At 36.6% G+C, this 18371-nt stretch overlaps 1 protein-coding gene across 1 annotated transcript; it reads right to left on the reverse strand.

Annotated features, from left to right (window-relative positions):
- Positions 1 to 235: 235 nt before the first annotated feature.
- LOC129940877 (armadillo-like helical domain-containing protein 3) lies at positions 236 to 15331 on the reverse strand. Its single transcript, XM_056049399.1, has 6 exons — positions 14893 to 15331; positions 14666 to 14839; positions 13950 to 14604; positions 1123 to 1576; positions 923 to 1049; positions 236 to 858 (listed from the first exon to the last, which is right to left on the reverse strand). The coding sequence occupies exons 1-6, from the start codon at positions 15146 to 15148 to the stop codon at positions 479 to 481; spliced, it is 2046 nt and encodes a 681-aa protein (XP_055905374.1). The 5' UTR covers positions 15149 to 15331; the 3' UTR covers positions 236 to 478.
- Positions 15332 to 18371: the final 3040 nt, after the last annotated feature.

Below are 18371 nucleotides of genomic sequence, written 5' to 3' on the forward strand. Positions count from 1 at the left end.
CCTAATCTAAGATTTCTATTTTGAATCGATCTAAATTTAATTTCGAGTGAAAGTGAAAGTTAAATGTAAAAGAATATATAATTTGAAAGTGAAAGTTAAATGTAAAAGAATATATAATTTTTCAAAATTGAGAACTGTCCTTTGACCAGTCTTTAAATAAAATTTAGAAGAATCATGTGACGGGGTTACATTTGGAAGCAATTATTCATTACAGGGGAAACAAAAACGCTTGTACTTTTACCATTAATAAAAATATGTTTTATATTTATGTCTTAAGGTCATAATAATAATTTTCGGTACACAATATATTTATAATAGTATAATAAATCTTTTGACAGTTTCAAAATTTTTCTATAACTAAATTTATTTCAAGGACGAAAAAACCATAGCAAGTTAAATAATGTAGTAAAATATTGATGTGTAGGTTTCGCACAGAAAAAAAGGAATATAATTAAACTTAAATTCCATTAATCGTTGTCTAAGATGAGGTTGATGTTATCATTAAATCCTGTTCAGGTACCACTGACACAGCTTCCTTAACATACCCATAAATGCTCTTCCTCGTATCAATCACTACATCACGAACCATCGCTGTGAAAAAGGCAGAGTGCCTAGGAGCCTCCGCATATCGTTCATAATGATCTAGGGAGTCTTGCAATTTTAAAGTTAAATCATAATTCTTTCTAACTACATCCAAAATCTGCTCTTCGGTTGGTGTTGAGAGGCCTTGTTCAGCAAGCCATTCCTTGATTTTATATTGAAAATGTTTAACAATTGCTAAAATATTAACTAAGGCATTAAGGAGTTTTATTACGTCGTCTTTATATTCGCAGTCAGGCATTGTAGTGTAACGCAGTACTTAAAGAAATGGAATAAAATTATTACTAAAAAAACTTCTGAAACTGAATTCAGCTGTACTTACCCATAGACTGAATTTCTGAGAAAACTTTTTCTTCTCTATTGAGTTCATAATACAGCTCATCATAGCTGTTTGTAGTCGCTAGAAAAGTATCGCCATATGTAATGAACAAGTTAAATATATTCACCACCTGTGTTAGGAACAAAGGGAAATTAAAGGTAAGTTATTCATTCAAAATAAAGCCATGTTTATATACTATTTACCTGCAATGATAAATAAAAGATGTTGCATTTTTTTATCAAGTTCTGTTCTTGATTGACTAAAAACCGCAGCAACCCAATCAGTGCTGACCAGAGTTCTTTCCATGGATAGTTCAGACGAACTCTGCAACGCTTTTGATAGCACAATATGCGTTGAATGATTCCAATGCAGAGTAGATATAATTCCATTGGGAATTTTTTCATTAAATGCGACACAATGAACTCAACCAGCAGATCAAGAAGAGTAGCAGCAAGAGGTTGAGATTTACCCACCCGATCCACATGAAGCTTACGATGCCTCATTTGAGCACGATGTAACATTACTTTGAATGTAAGATTGTTGTCATGCATCATAGAGTTCGCGTATTGATCTTCAGATATGCAGGTAAGAATAAGGAAACATAACTTCAGATTAGCCACGCTGGACTCGTTTTTGTTATCTTGCATTACTATGGAACTGGAAAATATTTGAATATGTTAAATACTTGGAAGAATTCGACAAGGAAAGTTTTAAGTATAGCTTGTAGAATAAAATGTATAAGAAAGATACATATATTCCTATTTTTTATCTCATCATAAAAATCATAATTAACAAGAAACTTTATATCATAAATGGAGCTTAAGACTTTATAACCATAATTTCTATGCTATTCGAATGGGTGCTCCATTAAAAACTCGTTCGAGAGAGTTACCTTGCTGATTATTGCTGGCTCTCATGCGGATGAATTTGATTGATGCGACGACATCAAACGAACAATATAAGTCTTTTGAATCAAGGATTTATTTAAAAAAAAAATACTACTTAATTGTTAGTAGAACCCTTTACTCAATGCCTTTAAGAAAGAACCATATTACTATAATGAAGAAGAATGTCGCATAATATATAAATTTTTGTTCATTATTTATTTACATCAAGTAGAGCTTACACTCAAATAGACTAATAAAATAATTATAAAAACATTATACAAACATTTTAATAGCATTAACATAATATTTTTAAAAAATATTCTACTCAATCGATGTTATTTGATATGCTATTAATTTCTCTAACGCTCCGTAGAATAGGCTCATTGATAACTTTCACGGAACAAGGAATGATTAACTTAACCCTTGAGAGGAAACGTATGGATCTATAAGATATAAAAGAAAAGGACAGTCAATATGATATGACAAGGTATCCTTAATAAAAGTTATAGCAAACGTCTTTCGGCGTTTTCTAATGTTTGAATGTCAATAAGCTGACATCTTACATTGTACGACGACATTTAAATATTTCATTCTAGTTTGTTTGCAACAAATCTTATGAAATTCTTTTGAACTTTTTTAATTCTACTTATATGGTCATTATAATTTGGGTTTCATAATGCGCAGCAATATTCCAGAATGGACCTCATATATTACAGTGACCTTACAAAGGGATTTTAATGTGTAAAGATCCTTTAATCCGAAAGAGCAAGGAGCCACCATGGAGTTGGCCGACGATATCAGAATGGTCCGTAATAAATATAAGGAGCAACAATGGACCTAAATGGCTGCCTTGTGGAACGCCTGAAGTCGCTAAAAATGTATTTGATATATTCGAATATATTAAAACGTGTTGACTTCGTCCTTTAAGATGAGTCGTCAATAATAAGCATACTTTAATGAAATCCTATTTGGGCTACTTTCGTAAATAGGAGATAAAACCGACGTTTTCCACTATTCTTTTTTAACGTGGATTCCATTGAATAAATAGAGTTTTTGTATATACATTAATAATTAATGAAATTTTGTTTCTATATATAAAGATTTCGCAAAATTGACATCAGACAAAGACTTTTGCAATTGTTTGTAAACTTTGTTCTTTTATTACTAAGATTAATAAGTCGTCTATTATACCAAGCAGGCTTAGATGCATTTTTCATTTTAAATTAAGAAACAAAAGAAGAGAGCCAAGAAAACCGTTATAAAAGTTACTCAAGTCCCGAGATCAAAGCTTAAGGCTGAAGAGATACATAAATAATTCAATAATGGTGAATGATATTTGAAAAAAAAAATTGAGAAAATAGAATTTTTCACATACAAACTTAAATCTTTATCAATTAATATTAACTTAAGTTTTCTATAAATACTGTAGTCAGGGCCGGATTAATGGAGACTTCGAAAAATGTTTGTTTCAAATTCAATCTAGTAAACACTATTAACCATCTTTTCCTTTGATATGTATTTTTTTTTGCTCTTTTACCTTTACCTACAGCCTTCAGTACTTTGTACATAAATGATTATTTAATTATATTAATCTTAAATAACAGAAAATTGATCTATATTTGTTCACTCCAATCAGGAAATCAGTAAAAAATCTAAATCTGAAATGGCCCTGATAAGAAGCACTTCCAATTTCACTACCCATCTTGAGGCAGTACCCCAATCACTTAATGGCTGAGTCGGGTGGTACTTGCCCACAACCTCGGAGGTTGGGTATTCGATTCCGTATCTCAACAAATGTTTGTTTCTTTTAATTATTGATTTCGTTAAACAAACTAACGTTACAACTTAAGACTAATATTATATTTATTCTTAGATTAATAGATTTACAATGCTTTAAGCAATTTGCAAAAAAAAGCTAAATTGAAGTGTTGAAAAGAATTAATTTAAATGTTTTACTTTTTAAAATCATCGCTTACAGAATATACCAAAAAGTAATACTTGTTGTAAACTGAAATCAATTGGTTGAGGGAATTGTTTTTACCATAGTTCGATCTGCTTAATGTAGGACGTAAAGGAACGTGTCTTCTAATACTTGAAGTTTATTTGTTTCAAAATTGTAGTGATATGACTGACCCATTGATTAATTTTATAATAAAGCAAAGCTGAATGTACTCTCTGTGTTAAGAAAGCGATGGAAGATTTATGAGCGTAAGCCTATGATTGTAGGGTGGAAGTTCGGCCTATTGGACCATGGGAAGAAACGGAGGCAGAAGCGCATGAATCTTCTATGTACTCCTTCTATTCTGTTTATATGGACATCCATATTCCAATATTGGTCTTATAAAGAAGTTTATGAATATATGGGTCCGTTTTATAAATCCGAGTGTCTTATTTGCTTTTTTAATAATAAAGTCATAATGATTTGTAAACGTTAATTTTGAGTCAAGAATAATACCTAGGTCAGAGAAAGTAGAGAGTTTAGTCAAATACTTACTTACTTACTTAAGGTGGCGCTACAGTCCTGTGTGAAATAGGGCCTCACCCAACAAACTTCTCCATCTAGCTCACTCCCTAGCTACATGTCTCCAGTTTCGCGCTCCAAGTTGGGTGAGGTCACCTTCCACTTGTGCGTGCCACCTGATCCGCGGTCTTCCTCTACTGCGCTGTCCTGTGGGTGTGGATTCGAAGACTTTCCGGGCCGGAGCATTGGTTTCCATGCGCTCTACGTGACCCAGCCATCTAAGTCGTTGGACTTTTACCCTTCTAGCTAAGTCTACGTCGCTGTACAGCTCATCGTTCCATCTTCTCCTCCACTCCCCTTCGATGCATACGGGACCGTAGATCACACGAAGAACTTTTCTCTCGAAGCGACCCAACGTGCTTTCATCCGCTTTTGTCAAAGTCCATGCTTCTGCACCGTATAGCAGGACGGAGATGATAAGGGTCTTATATAGCAACACTTTGGTCCCTCAAGAGAGGACTTTACCACTCAATTGCTTTCTCAGTCAAGGAAAAGCGGTTAGCAAGATTTATTCTGCGTTTGATCTCAGCGCTGGTGTTGTTTTCTGTGTTTACACCGGAGTCTAGGTAGACGAAGTCCTTGACTAACTCAAAGCTACGTCTGTTGATGGTGACGTTTTGACCAAGACGTCCGTATTGTATGTCCTTTCTTGACGACAGCATGTACTTTGTTTTGCCCTCATTAACCGTTAAACCCATTTTTTCCGCCTTTGCCTCAATACTCACAAAAGCCCCATTGACATCACGCTGAGTTCTTCCGATTATGTCAATGTCATCAGCATAAGCCAGTAATTGGACAGACTTTTGAAAGATAGTGCCTCTAGTGTTAACGTGTGAGCTCTGCACTATTCTTTCAAGCACGATGTTAAAAAAATCGCATGACAGCGCATCACCTTGTCTAAAACCTTTTTTGATATCGAAAGGTTCTGTTGTTTCATGGTCATCCTGCACAACCGGACGAGTTTTGCAGGGATGCCAAAACTAGACATGGCTCTATACAGCTCGTCCCAGTATATGCTGTCATATGCGGCCTTGAAATCGATGAAAAGATGGTGGGTGTCGATTTGGTGTTCTTGGGTTTTTTCCAGGATCTGCCGTAATGTGAATATTTGATCAACTGTGGACTTTCCTGGTCTAAAACTACACTGATAAAGACCTATCAGGTTGCTGACGATGGGCTTTAAACGTTCACATATTACGGCAGAAAAGATTTTATAGGCGATGTTAAGTAGACTTATTCCTCTATAGTTGGTGCAGTTTAGAGGGTCTCCTTTTTTAAGGATCGGGCAAACAATACTGAGGTTCCATTCATCGGGCATGCTTTCAGATAAGTTGGTGCATGCTCCTAACCAACTTATCTCCAGCTGCTTTAAAGAGCTCGGCATTCAAGCCATCCGCTATAGCGGCTTTATTAGACTTCAACTTAGATATGGCAATCTTTACTTCGTCTAAGTCGGGAGGACGGGATTGTTGGCTTTCGTCGTCTATATTGAATGGATCCTGCCTGACAGCGGAATTCAGTTCTTCGTCGCCGTTATACAGTCTGCAGAAGTGGTCCTTCCATATCCTCAGCATTGACTGCGGTTCCACTATGATGTTTCCACTTTCGTCTTTGCAGCCTTCGGTTCTAGGTTTATGTACCTGTAAATTTCGTTTCACCTGTTCATAAAACTTTCGAACCTCATTCCTGTTTTTATACCTCTCAACATCTTCAACCGCACGCTTCTCATGCCCTCTCGTTTTCCTTCTGAGAAGTCGGCGTTCCTCTCGCCTCTTCTGCTCATAGAGATCACGAGTAGCTCTCGTCCTTTTATGCAGCGCCGCTTTGCGTGCCTGTTGTTTGGCTGCATTTGCCTGCCGACATTCCTCATCAAACCAGGGGTTCCTTGTTGGTGGCTGTTTGAAACCCAGCACATCAGAGGCGGCTTCTCTGATTGCATCTTGGCAATGTTGCCACTGGTTTTCGATACATTGTGTTGGCGGCAGAGAACTTCGAGAGAGGTAACTCGGTCGGAAAAGGATTTGGCGATCTCTGGCGATTGTAGCCGTTCGACGTTGTACCTTCTCCCAGCACCTCCCTGTTTTGCCTTGGGTCTGGAAATTCGAAGTGCTACCTTGGCTACTACGAGGTAGTGGTCCGAGTCGATGTTAGCTCCTCGGAAAGTTAGTACATCCATAATGCTGGAAGCGTGTCTGGCGTCGATCGCAATATGGTCAATCTGGTTGACGGTAGATTGATCTGGAGAAGTCCAAGTTTTTTTTATGGATGTTGAGGTGTGGAAAACGCGTACTGACTACCATGACGTTTCGCCCCGCAGCATAATCTATGAGCCTGAATCCATTGTCGGAAGTGTTGTCGTGCAGGCTGTTCTTCCCGATTATTCCACCAAAGATGTCTTCCCTTCCTAGCTTGGCGTTAAAATCGCCCAGGACTATTTTAATATCGTAGCTAGGGCACTGCTCATATGTTTTGTCTAGGAGCTCGAAGAACATATCTTTGGTGTTGTCGTCTTTCTCTTCTGTGGGGGCGTGCGCGCATATCAGGCTAATGTTGCCGAATTTAGCCTTGATGCGTATGGTCATGGGGCGCTCATTGATGCACCTATAGCTCAAGACTTCTTGCCTTAGTCTGGCTCCAATGACGAAGCCGCATCCAAATAAGCGCTGTTGGTTTTCGTGGTAGCAGTCACCATAGTAAATATTGCAGTTTTTCATCCTCATTTTGCCCGGCCCATCCCATCGCATTTCCTGGATGGCGGTGATATCTGCTTTATATCGTTTTAGGGCCTCCGCTAATTCTTCGGCCGCACGTGGTCTGTTAAGGGACCTAACATTCCACGTGCATATCCGAAGTTCGTTGTCCTTTATTCGTTTGCGTTGGTTATCAACAGTAAATCCGTCCGTATCCGAGGCTTGTTGGTGCTTCGCAAAATAAGAAGAGTCTAATTGATAATTGAAAGTCAAAACATTTTGTTTCCGTGTAAAACACATTGATTTACATTTGTCTATGTTTAGTGAAATCTTGTTTATAAAACAACATCCGCGAAAACTATTTAGATCATCTTCTAGGAGTAAACAGTCGTCAAGTGAGTCGATACGCTTGAAAATTGTAATGTCATCAGCGTATATTAAGACAGATAAAAGTTTTATAATAGAAGGTAAGTCGTTAACGTACAAAATAAACAGTAATGGTCCTAAGTGGCTACCTTGTGGTACGCCAGAATTGGTATAAAAATATGATGACTGCTCATTCCTAAAAACTACGGTGCATGATCTATTATATAAGCACGACGAAACCCAACTAACAAATTTATCGTTAAAGCCATGGGATTTAAGTTTGGAAGTTAACGTTTTATGGCACAATTGAGCCCTTACTGAAGTCTGTGAAGACACAGTCAACTTGTTTCCGTTTTTCAAACGAATCTAAACAAAATGAACTGAAATGAAAGAAAACCATGTTGACAGTCACAAATTATAGACTTACAATACAATTAAACGATATGACTTTACAAATAATGGACTCAAATAACTTAGGGATGACGGACAGTTTTACAACGGCGTGTATAAACTGACTTTTCTAAAGCTTTTGACCAACTTAGCCACGGAATTATTTTATTTAAACTTAAGGCTCTTGGTTTTCCACCATTTTTCTTAGCTTGGATTAAGTCATACCTTAAAAACAGATCCTACGAGGTAAAATTTAGAAATTGTCATTCTGAACCTTTTGTTGCTCAATCTGGTGTTCCCCAGGGAAACCATCTTGGCCCCTTTCTGTTCATCCTGTCTATTAACGATGTATCGTCATGTCTACGCTCAAGCGAACTTCTCATTTTTGTTGACGATATGAAGATTTGCAAAATAATAAAGTCCAACCATGATCGTATTCTTTTACAAGCCGACATTGATAGTTTCACCTTTTGGTGTGGGAAAAATAGCCTTTTACTCAACTCTTTAAAATGCCAGACTATAACTTTCACTTAAAAACTAATCAGTAACGTATTTGACTACTGTTTATCACAGCAAAAACTCTGTCGTGTCTCCACATTTAAAGATTAAAGTGTACATTTCTGTTCCAACTTAGAGTTTACACATCACATTAATGTTATTGTTAATAAGGCAAGTTCTATGCTTGGTTTTATAAAACGCTGGGCAAAGGAGTTCAATGATCCCTATGTTACCCTTTCTTTGTATAATTGCCATGTTCGTCCTCATCTTGAATATGCTTCGCAGGTATGGACTTCCTATTACGAAATTCATAGAAAACGTATTGAATCAATTCAACATAATTTCATTCGCTTTGCCCTTAAAGGTCTTCCTTGGGAAGATCCCTATGATCTGGCATCGTTTAGAACCAGTGCTCCACTATCGTAAACATTCTCATTTTATTTTTTGTTCTGTAATAGTTAAATATTAATTTTGTTTTGTATTTTGTGCGTGTGTTAGGCTATATTTGTATTATTTTTTACTAACAACTAACACATGCACTTATGATGAGCCTCTGATCGTAGTTTGACGCTTGCTATAAGCTTACTACTTTCTGAAATTCTGAAGTGTAAAAAAAAAAAAATAATTTTGTATTTCATGTTTAGTACTTTTATGTATCGGTGTTATGAACGAAGTTTTCTAAATTTCAGGAAGATTTAAGCGATTCATTAAAAAGAATATGAAGAGGATAGGATAAATAGGATGCGCATTTTTTCAAAATATAAGAAGGCACACAATCTGGACCAAGGCTATAACAAACTAACTAATTGAATTCAAATGAGGGACATTTTGTGAGAGGGCCAATGACTCAGGCGTTTCACAGGAGTTCGCTACTTCGAAAGCATCTTTGAAAAAATTTGCAAACATATTTGTAATTTTTTCAGAGTCATCCATGGAGGAGATTTAGAAATATTGCGCGGTTTTCGCAATGGTGTGGTTTCATAAAAAAAGTTAAAGAGAACACAGTAGAATTTATAGCATTAATGTCACAGTTCTCAAACAAATGATTCCAGTTAACATTACATAACAGGTTGAAAAGTTCATTAAGTCGGCATTTTTTAAAGTTAAATTCAAGATTTGCTTTCGAGCAATTAGGAACATTACATTCATTTAAATTAAGAGATAAGTCTAATGCTGGGTGATATCGGTCTTCTTCGACATGTAGGGTACTAGCTGAATTTAGAGAAATATTAGCATTGAGTGTGTCCGAGAAGAATATAAGGTCCAATATTTTGTTGAAGTTGTTGGCAATCCCATTAAGTTGGTTTAGCCCATATGAGGCAAGACCGTCAATTGTCAAGAATTCATTGATAGAGGACATGTTATGTTTATGAAAATTATTTCTACATTAGATTGATGAAAGTCGTCAACCAAAGTGCATATCAAGCAATTTCTTACGGCAAGCAAAAGTCCACCTCCTACAGTGCTAATGTCATTTAAACAGTGTCTATCACGTCTGTACACTTGATAATTCGAATCGAATGTATTGTTTAGCCAAGTTTCAGTCAAAATGATTATATTGTGTGGTAGAATGGTTATATTATTGTAGACCTTATTGATCTTTGTCCGTAGTCCGTTGACATTTTGATAATAGATTCGAATTTTTTGAAGCTGCTTCTTTGATAATGTGGCATTGTCTGGATATTGCAAAAATGGTTAGAGGATGATACTCTTGTGCTGATTTGCTTATTTTCAAATTCGTGGACTATTATACCACTAGGCCACTTAGAAATGAGAAGTCCAAAGATAGAGTCAGGCATTCTTAGTTTAAAAGATGCATGTTTCGAATAGTTGCGGTGGATCAATTTCTCTACTTTCATCGTTGCTTGCAACATTTTGGAACGATATCTTAGAGCGATTCAACGCTACAAATAAGATGTTTCCGGACCCAAAAATAATTCTTGAATCGGCAATGCGTGCACTAGAAACATTGAAATCATTCGTGAAATCGAAACAAAATGATTTTGATAAATACGAGGAGCAGCCAAAAAATATCCCGTTATGATGAACATGTACAATCACGCACCCGTACCAGAACAAGAAATGTGAGGTTGAATTCGCTCGATTACGCGAAAGCACAAGACGCAAATCTGTCACCCAAGGAAAAATACAAAGTATCCTCCTTCAACCCAGTGATTGACCAGCTATCCGTTTCTCTTACTGAAAGATTGCACGCCTATGAAGCTGTACGTTTGAGATTTGGATTCCTGAATCACATCGAGAAGACGAATGCTGAAAATTTGCACGCTGCAACAGAGCCATTGGTGAAAGTGTATCCGGATGATTCCGAGCCTAGTCTTGGTAATGAGTTGGTTCTTTGATTGACTCATACAAAAAGGAAAAGGACTATGGAACAGATCAATGGCCGGAGATATTTTACTATCAATTTCTTGAAGATACAAATTTCAGAGCTACATTCCCAAACCTCGAAATTGCATTGAGAATGTATTTGGTTTTGATGGTAACAAATTACACTGGAGAGCGCTCATTTTCAAAAATGAAAAAAAATTGGTTTCAAACTACGAATGGGACAAAACCGTCCATCGAAGATTTTTCTCCTGAGCATTGAAAACGATTAACTCCGAGAACTGGATTGTTCAATACTAAAGGAATCAACTTGGTTTCACAATAAATGTTTTATTGAAAAATTGGATTGAAAAAAGTGGTTTACTCCGCTAATTTAATGCCCCGAGGCCTCTGAACATCTAAATCCGGCCCTGACTGTAGTTATGAGTTAAGAGTTTACAACGAATCAATAAACAAAGAATCACACTCATTATTACATTAAATGGAACAAGAATACCGTCATCTGAACCAAAGACCCAAATAGTTTTCGACAAATATAAATCACTATACTGTTTATATAAATCTAATAAACTCTTTGGCGGAATGAAGTTCACTATAATAATTCAGTACAAGCATAAAAGGGAGCACCACTTCAACTCTTGTTGTTGCATTTTTGTACAAATTCCCCAAAATTTTATTAATAACTACGAAAATCGTTTGAATCTAACTGAGAAGCTAAATGAGCATTGGTTAAGGACAATGCATAGAAATCGAGGGCTGATAATTATCATAGCAATTATGATGTTAATGATAATGGTAGCGGTGCAGGTGATGATGGTTTTAGTAGTGATGGAGATCGTGTGCAGAATGATGTGTTGCTCAGAGAGCGATGTAGACAACGATGGTGATAATACTAAAGCTGATAATGATGGTATTAGGCCTGACTCGAGAAAAGTGGTATTTCTATATATTCTCTTTTTAGTTAGGTTAGGTTAGGTTAACGTCCCTGCGGATTAGAATCCACACACTTAGGCCAAAAGAAAGGCCCATTGTGATACCACATGAATCTAGAGAATTACTTCTAACTATTCGAACCATTTTGAGCTTTTTAAAAAGCGAAGAAGATATTTGATATCCTTTTTAGCTAGTTTACTGGGATTATCAAAAGAGTAGTCCACCAGATGAAGTTTGCGTCTGAGTGCAAGAGCAGGGCAAGTGCAGAGGGGATGAGAGATTGTTTCCTCTCCTTCTTCGTCCGTACAGCTCCTACAGTAGTCATTTGAGGCTACACCAAGTCGTATTGCGTGTCTGCCTATAAGACAGTGGCACGTAAGGACACCTATTAGGGAGCTAATATGAAGTCTGCTTTGAGATAACAAGTCTTTAGAGCGCTTTAGGTCCAGTGAAGGCTATATGAGTTTTGTGGCTGCGCATGTTGGTAAGCTGTGCCACCTAGAATTTGCTATCGCAAAAGCTGTTTCTTTTAGCATAAGTTTACATGTAGCTATCGGTATACCTATCTCCTCCCTTGCAGGTGAAATAGACATGACGGTTCCATTTTTAGCGAGTTCATCGGCTCTACAATTTCCCGTGATGTCTCTTTGGCCCGGCACCCAACATAGGTGAATGATAAATTGCTGCGCCACCTCAATAAGAAACGATCGACAATCGAGGGCCGTTTGAGATTTGGTTGAGACACCATCAAGAGAAATTTCAGCTTGAAAGACGCTTTTCTGAGTACACACCACTACCAACTCCCTCATTTGTCTTTGATCCATCTATATAAAAATGAATACTTTTGTTATCCAGGAGTTTTTTGTTTTCCCATTCATCTCTGGATGGAATGGATACCTGGAAGTTTTTTCCAAATAGGTTTTTAGGAATAGTGTAGTCTATGTACTTTGGTATAGAACCAAAGAGGTTCAAAATGATGGAGTGCCCCACATTGTTGTTGGTCCATTGAGATAAGGCGTCGAGTCTTATCGCTGTACTCGCTGCCACTTGTTTACTAAAGATGTCGAGGGGTTTCAGATGGAGGAGAGTGTCTAACGCTGCTGAGGGTGTGACTTTGGACTCTGCTGAGTTTGTCGTAGTATGTGACTTTCTCCAGTGCAATCTACCATACTGCAACCCCGTACATAAGTATTGGTTGGATGACCGATGTGTATAGCCAGTAGGCTATGCGAGGTTCCATTTGCTTCCTATGGCTTTCTTGCAAAGGAAAAGACCTGCTGTAGCTTTTTTAACTCTTTCCTGTATATTAGATTTCCAACTTAATTTGTTGTCCAATATCAGACCAAGGTATTTAGCTTCATTGGTAAAAATTAGTGGTACACCTTTTATTGAAGGAAGTACAATTACTGGGATCTTGTATTTCCGTGTGAAAAGGTCTTTTTAGTCCTTGGTTAAAAAAAAATATTTAACTTGAACACTTCACAGAACGTTTGAAGAATCCATCGTATTTGATAAATGGTCTTGTAGTTTAAATATTACGAATTTTAGTTCTGAAATATTTGCATCTTTTTTAACTAGCATACAAAATTTGAATAAATTAGAAGTAGTTTGTTTTTTTTCGGATATAAACTTAACAATGTCTTCATGAGTAAATTTGGTAGTGAAACGAGATAAATAAAACCACTTAATTTTGGGACATGCACTAAGATTTGATGACTTATCGTTGCCGATTATCTTCACCTCTTTTCTTGTTTTCAACAACAACATAATTAAGTTGAATTTTTATTATTTGAAGCAGTAGAAATGTTATGAAATAATTGGCTATCATAAGGGGCAGTGGTGAGAGCCGATTAATATTATATCTCATCAGTTTATTAATTGTTTTCACCAGGCACAATATTATTGTTACCGTTTTGACTAGGCAAATATTCAAGCATATTTTCTAAGCTAATTTGCGAGGTGGGGAATTGGATTGAGACACTTTGTTCGAAGAGAACTCTTTCCTAAGACTATTTACATAAAAAGCAAGTTCATTAAAATTGTTTAGAAATAGAAAGGGATTTATTCTGAGACAAGAATTACATTTCCAAAATAATTTCTGATATAACGTCGAAATCACTGTCATTTATTTCAACACAATTCTTATTTAAAAAAAAAAAAACGACCGCAGAAATATTCACATTTAACGTATTTAACTTCTTTGAAACGTTTTATGGCCTGATCGCATTTAGCGTAAACTTAAGATGGGTTAAGAGCTGCGAGTAAAACACATCAACTTCTCTGGACACTTGAAAATATATGATAGTCATTCTCATACAGATTTGTCGAATTCCTGCATAATTTTTCAGCTCGTGGTAGCTACTAATACAAATCTTAACATCACAAAAGAATATTCTTACCAATATTGAAAAACTGCTACCAATAAATTTGTTGGATATTGAGTAATGTCGATAATGGGGGCATTTGCCAAATCAGGAACTGGTTGAGTTAGGCTCAATGTGTTGCTTGGTGATGGAGGAGCACTTGATTCTGCTTGCGTATGGGCCAAAGTAGTAATGAAGTTTCTGTTCAAATGAACAGCTTCGTATAGAGCGAGCAGAAGTCCATTGTTAGCTTTGATTTGTTGAACGCGTTCACATCCCTCATCCGATACAAACATGTTGCCAACAATATTTGATAGTGAAGAGAACCACGACGAGGATTGCACATTAGAAAGACTCTGCATATACTGACGACAGAAATCTATCAAAGATTGTGATATCATCTGTCCGTATCCATTTAAGGCTAATTCATCTGCCAGAATTGATAGCTGCACGATGTAAGGATTTGTTGCCTCGTGTTTGCGATAATTAACTAGAACAGTCAGTAGGATAACGATGTCATGCCCGTGTTGGGCACGAAGTGTTGGATCACTTAACAGTCTTACAAAGGAATCGAAAAGCGTGTGGAGCATCAAATATTCTACAGTAACATTCTGACTTACATTATCTGTTCCAGTAACGAGAACTAAAAGTAGTTTAAGACACATGAAACGGGCATTTTCGACAACATCACCTGAAAGAATCAAAATAATGGTTCAGGTTTCTGGAAGTTTAGGGATTGGACATTCCTTTACCTATCAAAATTTGATTACAATGATTAAGCAGTATCTTCATTTTTTGATACATTTCATCGTACTGGAATATCTGGCCAACAACGTCAAAGCTAGTGTCAATGGAAGATTTCTTAAAAACCGAGTAGAACAAAGAGCAGAGAGTTTGGAGACTATTGCACATTCGTTTGGGGTGACCTGAATAAAGAGACTGATATAATAGAATTATAAAACATCTTTACAAATCCTACCTGATTCCAGAATCTCAATGCATTTTTCAAATATTAAATTAATATTCGTTTTGACTGTAAGTAGCTGTTCTCCAGTGAGTTTAGTTATTTCATTTTCTAGTGATTCAACATTTGGTTGGAGTAAGAAAAATTCATTCCAGAATTCCGAACTATCTCCAGTGGGATCTTCGCCACGGAAAAACAGTTCATAAATGTAAACAACTTTTTCTTTCGGGCGTTTTGAAGACCCCGAACCACTTCTCTTGCGTGAAGTCATATTTTTGATTTCAAGCAAATCAAAAATTGTTATTTGATTCTCTTTTTATTGTGCAAATAACAGTTTGGTTGTATTTATTTGTTGGGAAACAAAGTTGATTATTTCGTGCAATATTATTTTATTTAAAGGAAAAAATCTGAAAAACAATATTTCTTAACTTAACACAACACTGACACTCAACTTTTTTTCTTGGTTTGGTTTGACAAATTTTGACAATTGAAGATGCGAAGCCACTCCGAAAATTCGTAGCAACGGGGGATGTGTTCATAATGTGCTTCTCTTTATATTCTGTTATTAGGTATGCATAAAGTTTAATATGATTATTTTTTCTTTCTTTTTTTTACAGCAGAACGAATTTTTACTCGCGGTTGTTTTATTTGATTTGTGTTTGAGAGATAAGTGCAATAAAATAATAATAAATGCAATTTTAGAGCGGGGAAACGTTTATTACTATTTTTGAAAAAATTCACGCAATGTCAATTCAATTCGAGGCTCAACTTTCCATTACCCCAGCACGAATTTCAACTCTCGGATTTTTATTTGATAGGTATGTGCAAATAAATAATAACTATAGCAATTTTAGAGCGAGGAAACATTTATTTCTAATTTAAATTAATTTTTAAAATTCACTTTCTTGCATACAAAACACGCAAAAATAGTTGATTTTGACATTTCTGCCATGTTTTTTGTTCAGTGTTGCCATACTTACTTTTTTTTTGTTGGGGATTTCTTTGATTTTAGTGCTCAAATGCAAAAAGTACTTTGCATTTACCCAAACTTTCACCCATCCCAAATCCTATAGTGATCCCAAGCAGGGGGCAGCCTTACATACCTAGCTGTTAGTACGCCGTGTTTTAGGCTCAAAAATTGAAATACAAAAAAAGTAGGGTTAAGTCCGAAAAAGAATTTTTTTTTGTGTATGACCAAAAGGCATTTAATCACCTCAATATTTAAAATATGTTCTATTGAGACCCCTACCTAACTGTAAAAAAAATCTGAAAAAAGTGGCCCTCAATTCAATTAGGTATATATATTTATTGAGACTATTATAATTAAAAATTTTATTTTTATTTCTGTTTCTGTGCAACCCGTATTTAAAACGGACCTTCAAATCCCCAGAATCATGAACTCTTGGGATTTCCATGTCCAATTCGACCCCAGGCGGCAGTTTTGTTTTTCATTTGGTTTTTATATTTTTATATTAGGGCAACATTACAAATCCTATAGAAGAAGAGATGAACTCGTTGTTTGGAACTGCATGAATTTGAGACGCTGCCTGTACGAAAATTAAGTGTGGAATCTTAGAGCGACTGGAAGTATAAAAATATTGAAATAAATAAATAAACTTTGACTATCACACGATTTGACAAAATAATGTTTATTTAAGCCATTTTCTTATTAGTGTGTGAAAGAATGTTAAAATTGGTACAATGTAACATAATTTGTGTGTAGTTTTTAATTGTAGATCTACAATGACAATATTTTTACGTCAAAGCGTCAACGAGTTGACCGTTTACGTTGAGATTCTAATATTAAGAAAGTTTCTAGGGAATAATTTTGTTAAATCAATGTATTAAACCAAAAAAGTAAAACAAAATTTGCAAGAACCTACAATCCTCCGCACCCACATTTTGGTTGTTTCAAAAAACGCACAAATGGCTATAGACAGTGTAATAGCTTTTTGCGTTCTTAGAAAAAAGGGAATTGTACAAAAAATCCTTTTTAAGTGAACAATTTTTCAAATTAATCTCTCCTTTCAGACTTAACTTGATTTAATGAAAAAATAAATAGTTAAATTCGAAATTTAGAATTGTTCCAAAATTTTGTATTTATTTCAGATCTCCAAAACCTCTCTTCATATTTCCATACCTCATTTCAAATCTCCAGACCTCCCTTGACCTTTCAAGAATCTGACCTTTTAAGACCTTGACCTTTCAAGACCTCTTGACCCTTGACCTTTCAAGACCTCTTGACCCTTGACCTTTAAAAAAATTGACCTTTCAAGACCCTTGACCTTTTAAGACCCTTGACCTTTTAAGACCCTTGACCTTTCCAGACCATGACCTTTCAAGACCTCTTGACCCTTGACCTTTCAAGACCTTACCCTTTCAAGACCCTTGACCTTTCAAGACCGTGACCTTTCAAGACCTCTTGACCCTTGACATTTCAAGACCATGACCTTTCAAGAATTCTTGACCCTTGACCTTTCAAAACCGTGTCCTTTCAAGACCTTGACCTTTCAGGTACTCTCGACCATTGACCTTTTACGTACGTGACCTTTTAAGACCTCTTGATCCTTGAGCTTTCAAGACCTTGAGTTTTATATACCGTGAGCTTTCAAGACCTCTTGACCCTTGACCTTTCAAGACCGTGACCTTTCAAGACCACTTGACCCTTGACCCTTGACCTTACAAGACCGTGACCTTTCAGGACCTCTTGACCCTTGACCTTTTAAGACCGTGACCTTTCAAGACCTTGACCTTTCAAGACCTCTAGACCCTTGTCCTTTCGAGACCGTGACCTTTCAAGACATCTTGACCCTTGACCTTTCAAGACCGTGACCCTTCAAGACCGTGACCTTTCAAGACCTCTTGACAATTGACCTTTCAAAAGCTCTTGTCTTTTGACCTTTTAAGACCTTGACCTTTCAAGACCGTGACCTTTCAAGACAGTGATCTTTCAAGACCTCTTGACCCTTGACCTTTTAAGACCTTGACCTTTCAAGACCGTGACCTTTCAAGACCTCTTGACCCTTGACCTTTCAAGAAGTTTACCTTTGAAACCTTGACCTTTAAAGACCTATTGACCCTTGACCTTTCAAGACCTCTAGACCCTTGACCTTTTAAGACCTTGACCTTTCAAAACCTTGACCTTTCAAGACCGTGACCTTTCAAGACAGTGACCTTTCAAGACCTGTTGACCCTGAACTTTTAAGACCTTGACCTTTCACGACCGTGGCCTTTAAAGATATCTTGACCCTTGACCTTTCAAGACCGTGGCCCTTCAAGCCTGGGACCTTTCAGGTACTCTTGACCCTTGACCTTTCAAGACCTTGACCTTTCAAGACCTTGACCTTTCAGGACCTCTTGGCCCTTGACCTTTCAAGACCATGACCTTTCAAGACCTCTTGACCCTTGACCTTCCAAGACTTTGACCTTTCAAGACCGTGACCTCTCAAGACCGTGACCTTTCAAGACCTCTTGACCCTTGACCCTTGACCTTT

This window comes from Eupeodes corollae, chromosome 1 (assembly GCF_945859685.1).
Source record: "Eupeodes corollae chromosome 1, idEupCoro1.1, whole genome shotgun sequence".
NCBI classification, from domain to species: Eukaryota; Metazoa; Arthropoda; class Insecta; order Diptera; family Syrphidae; genus Eupeodes; species Eupeodes corollae.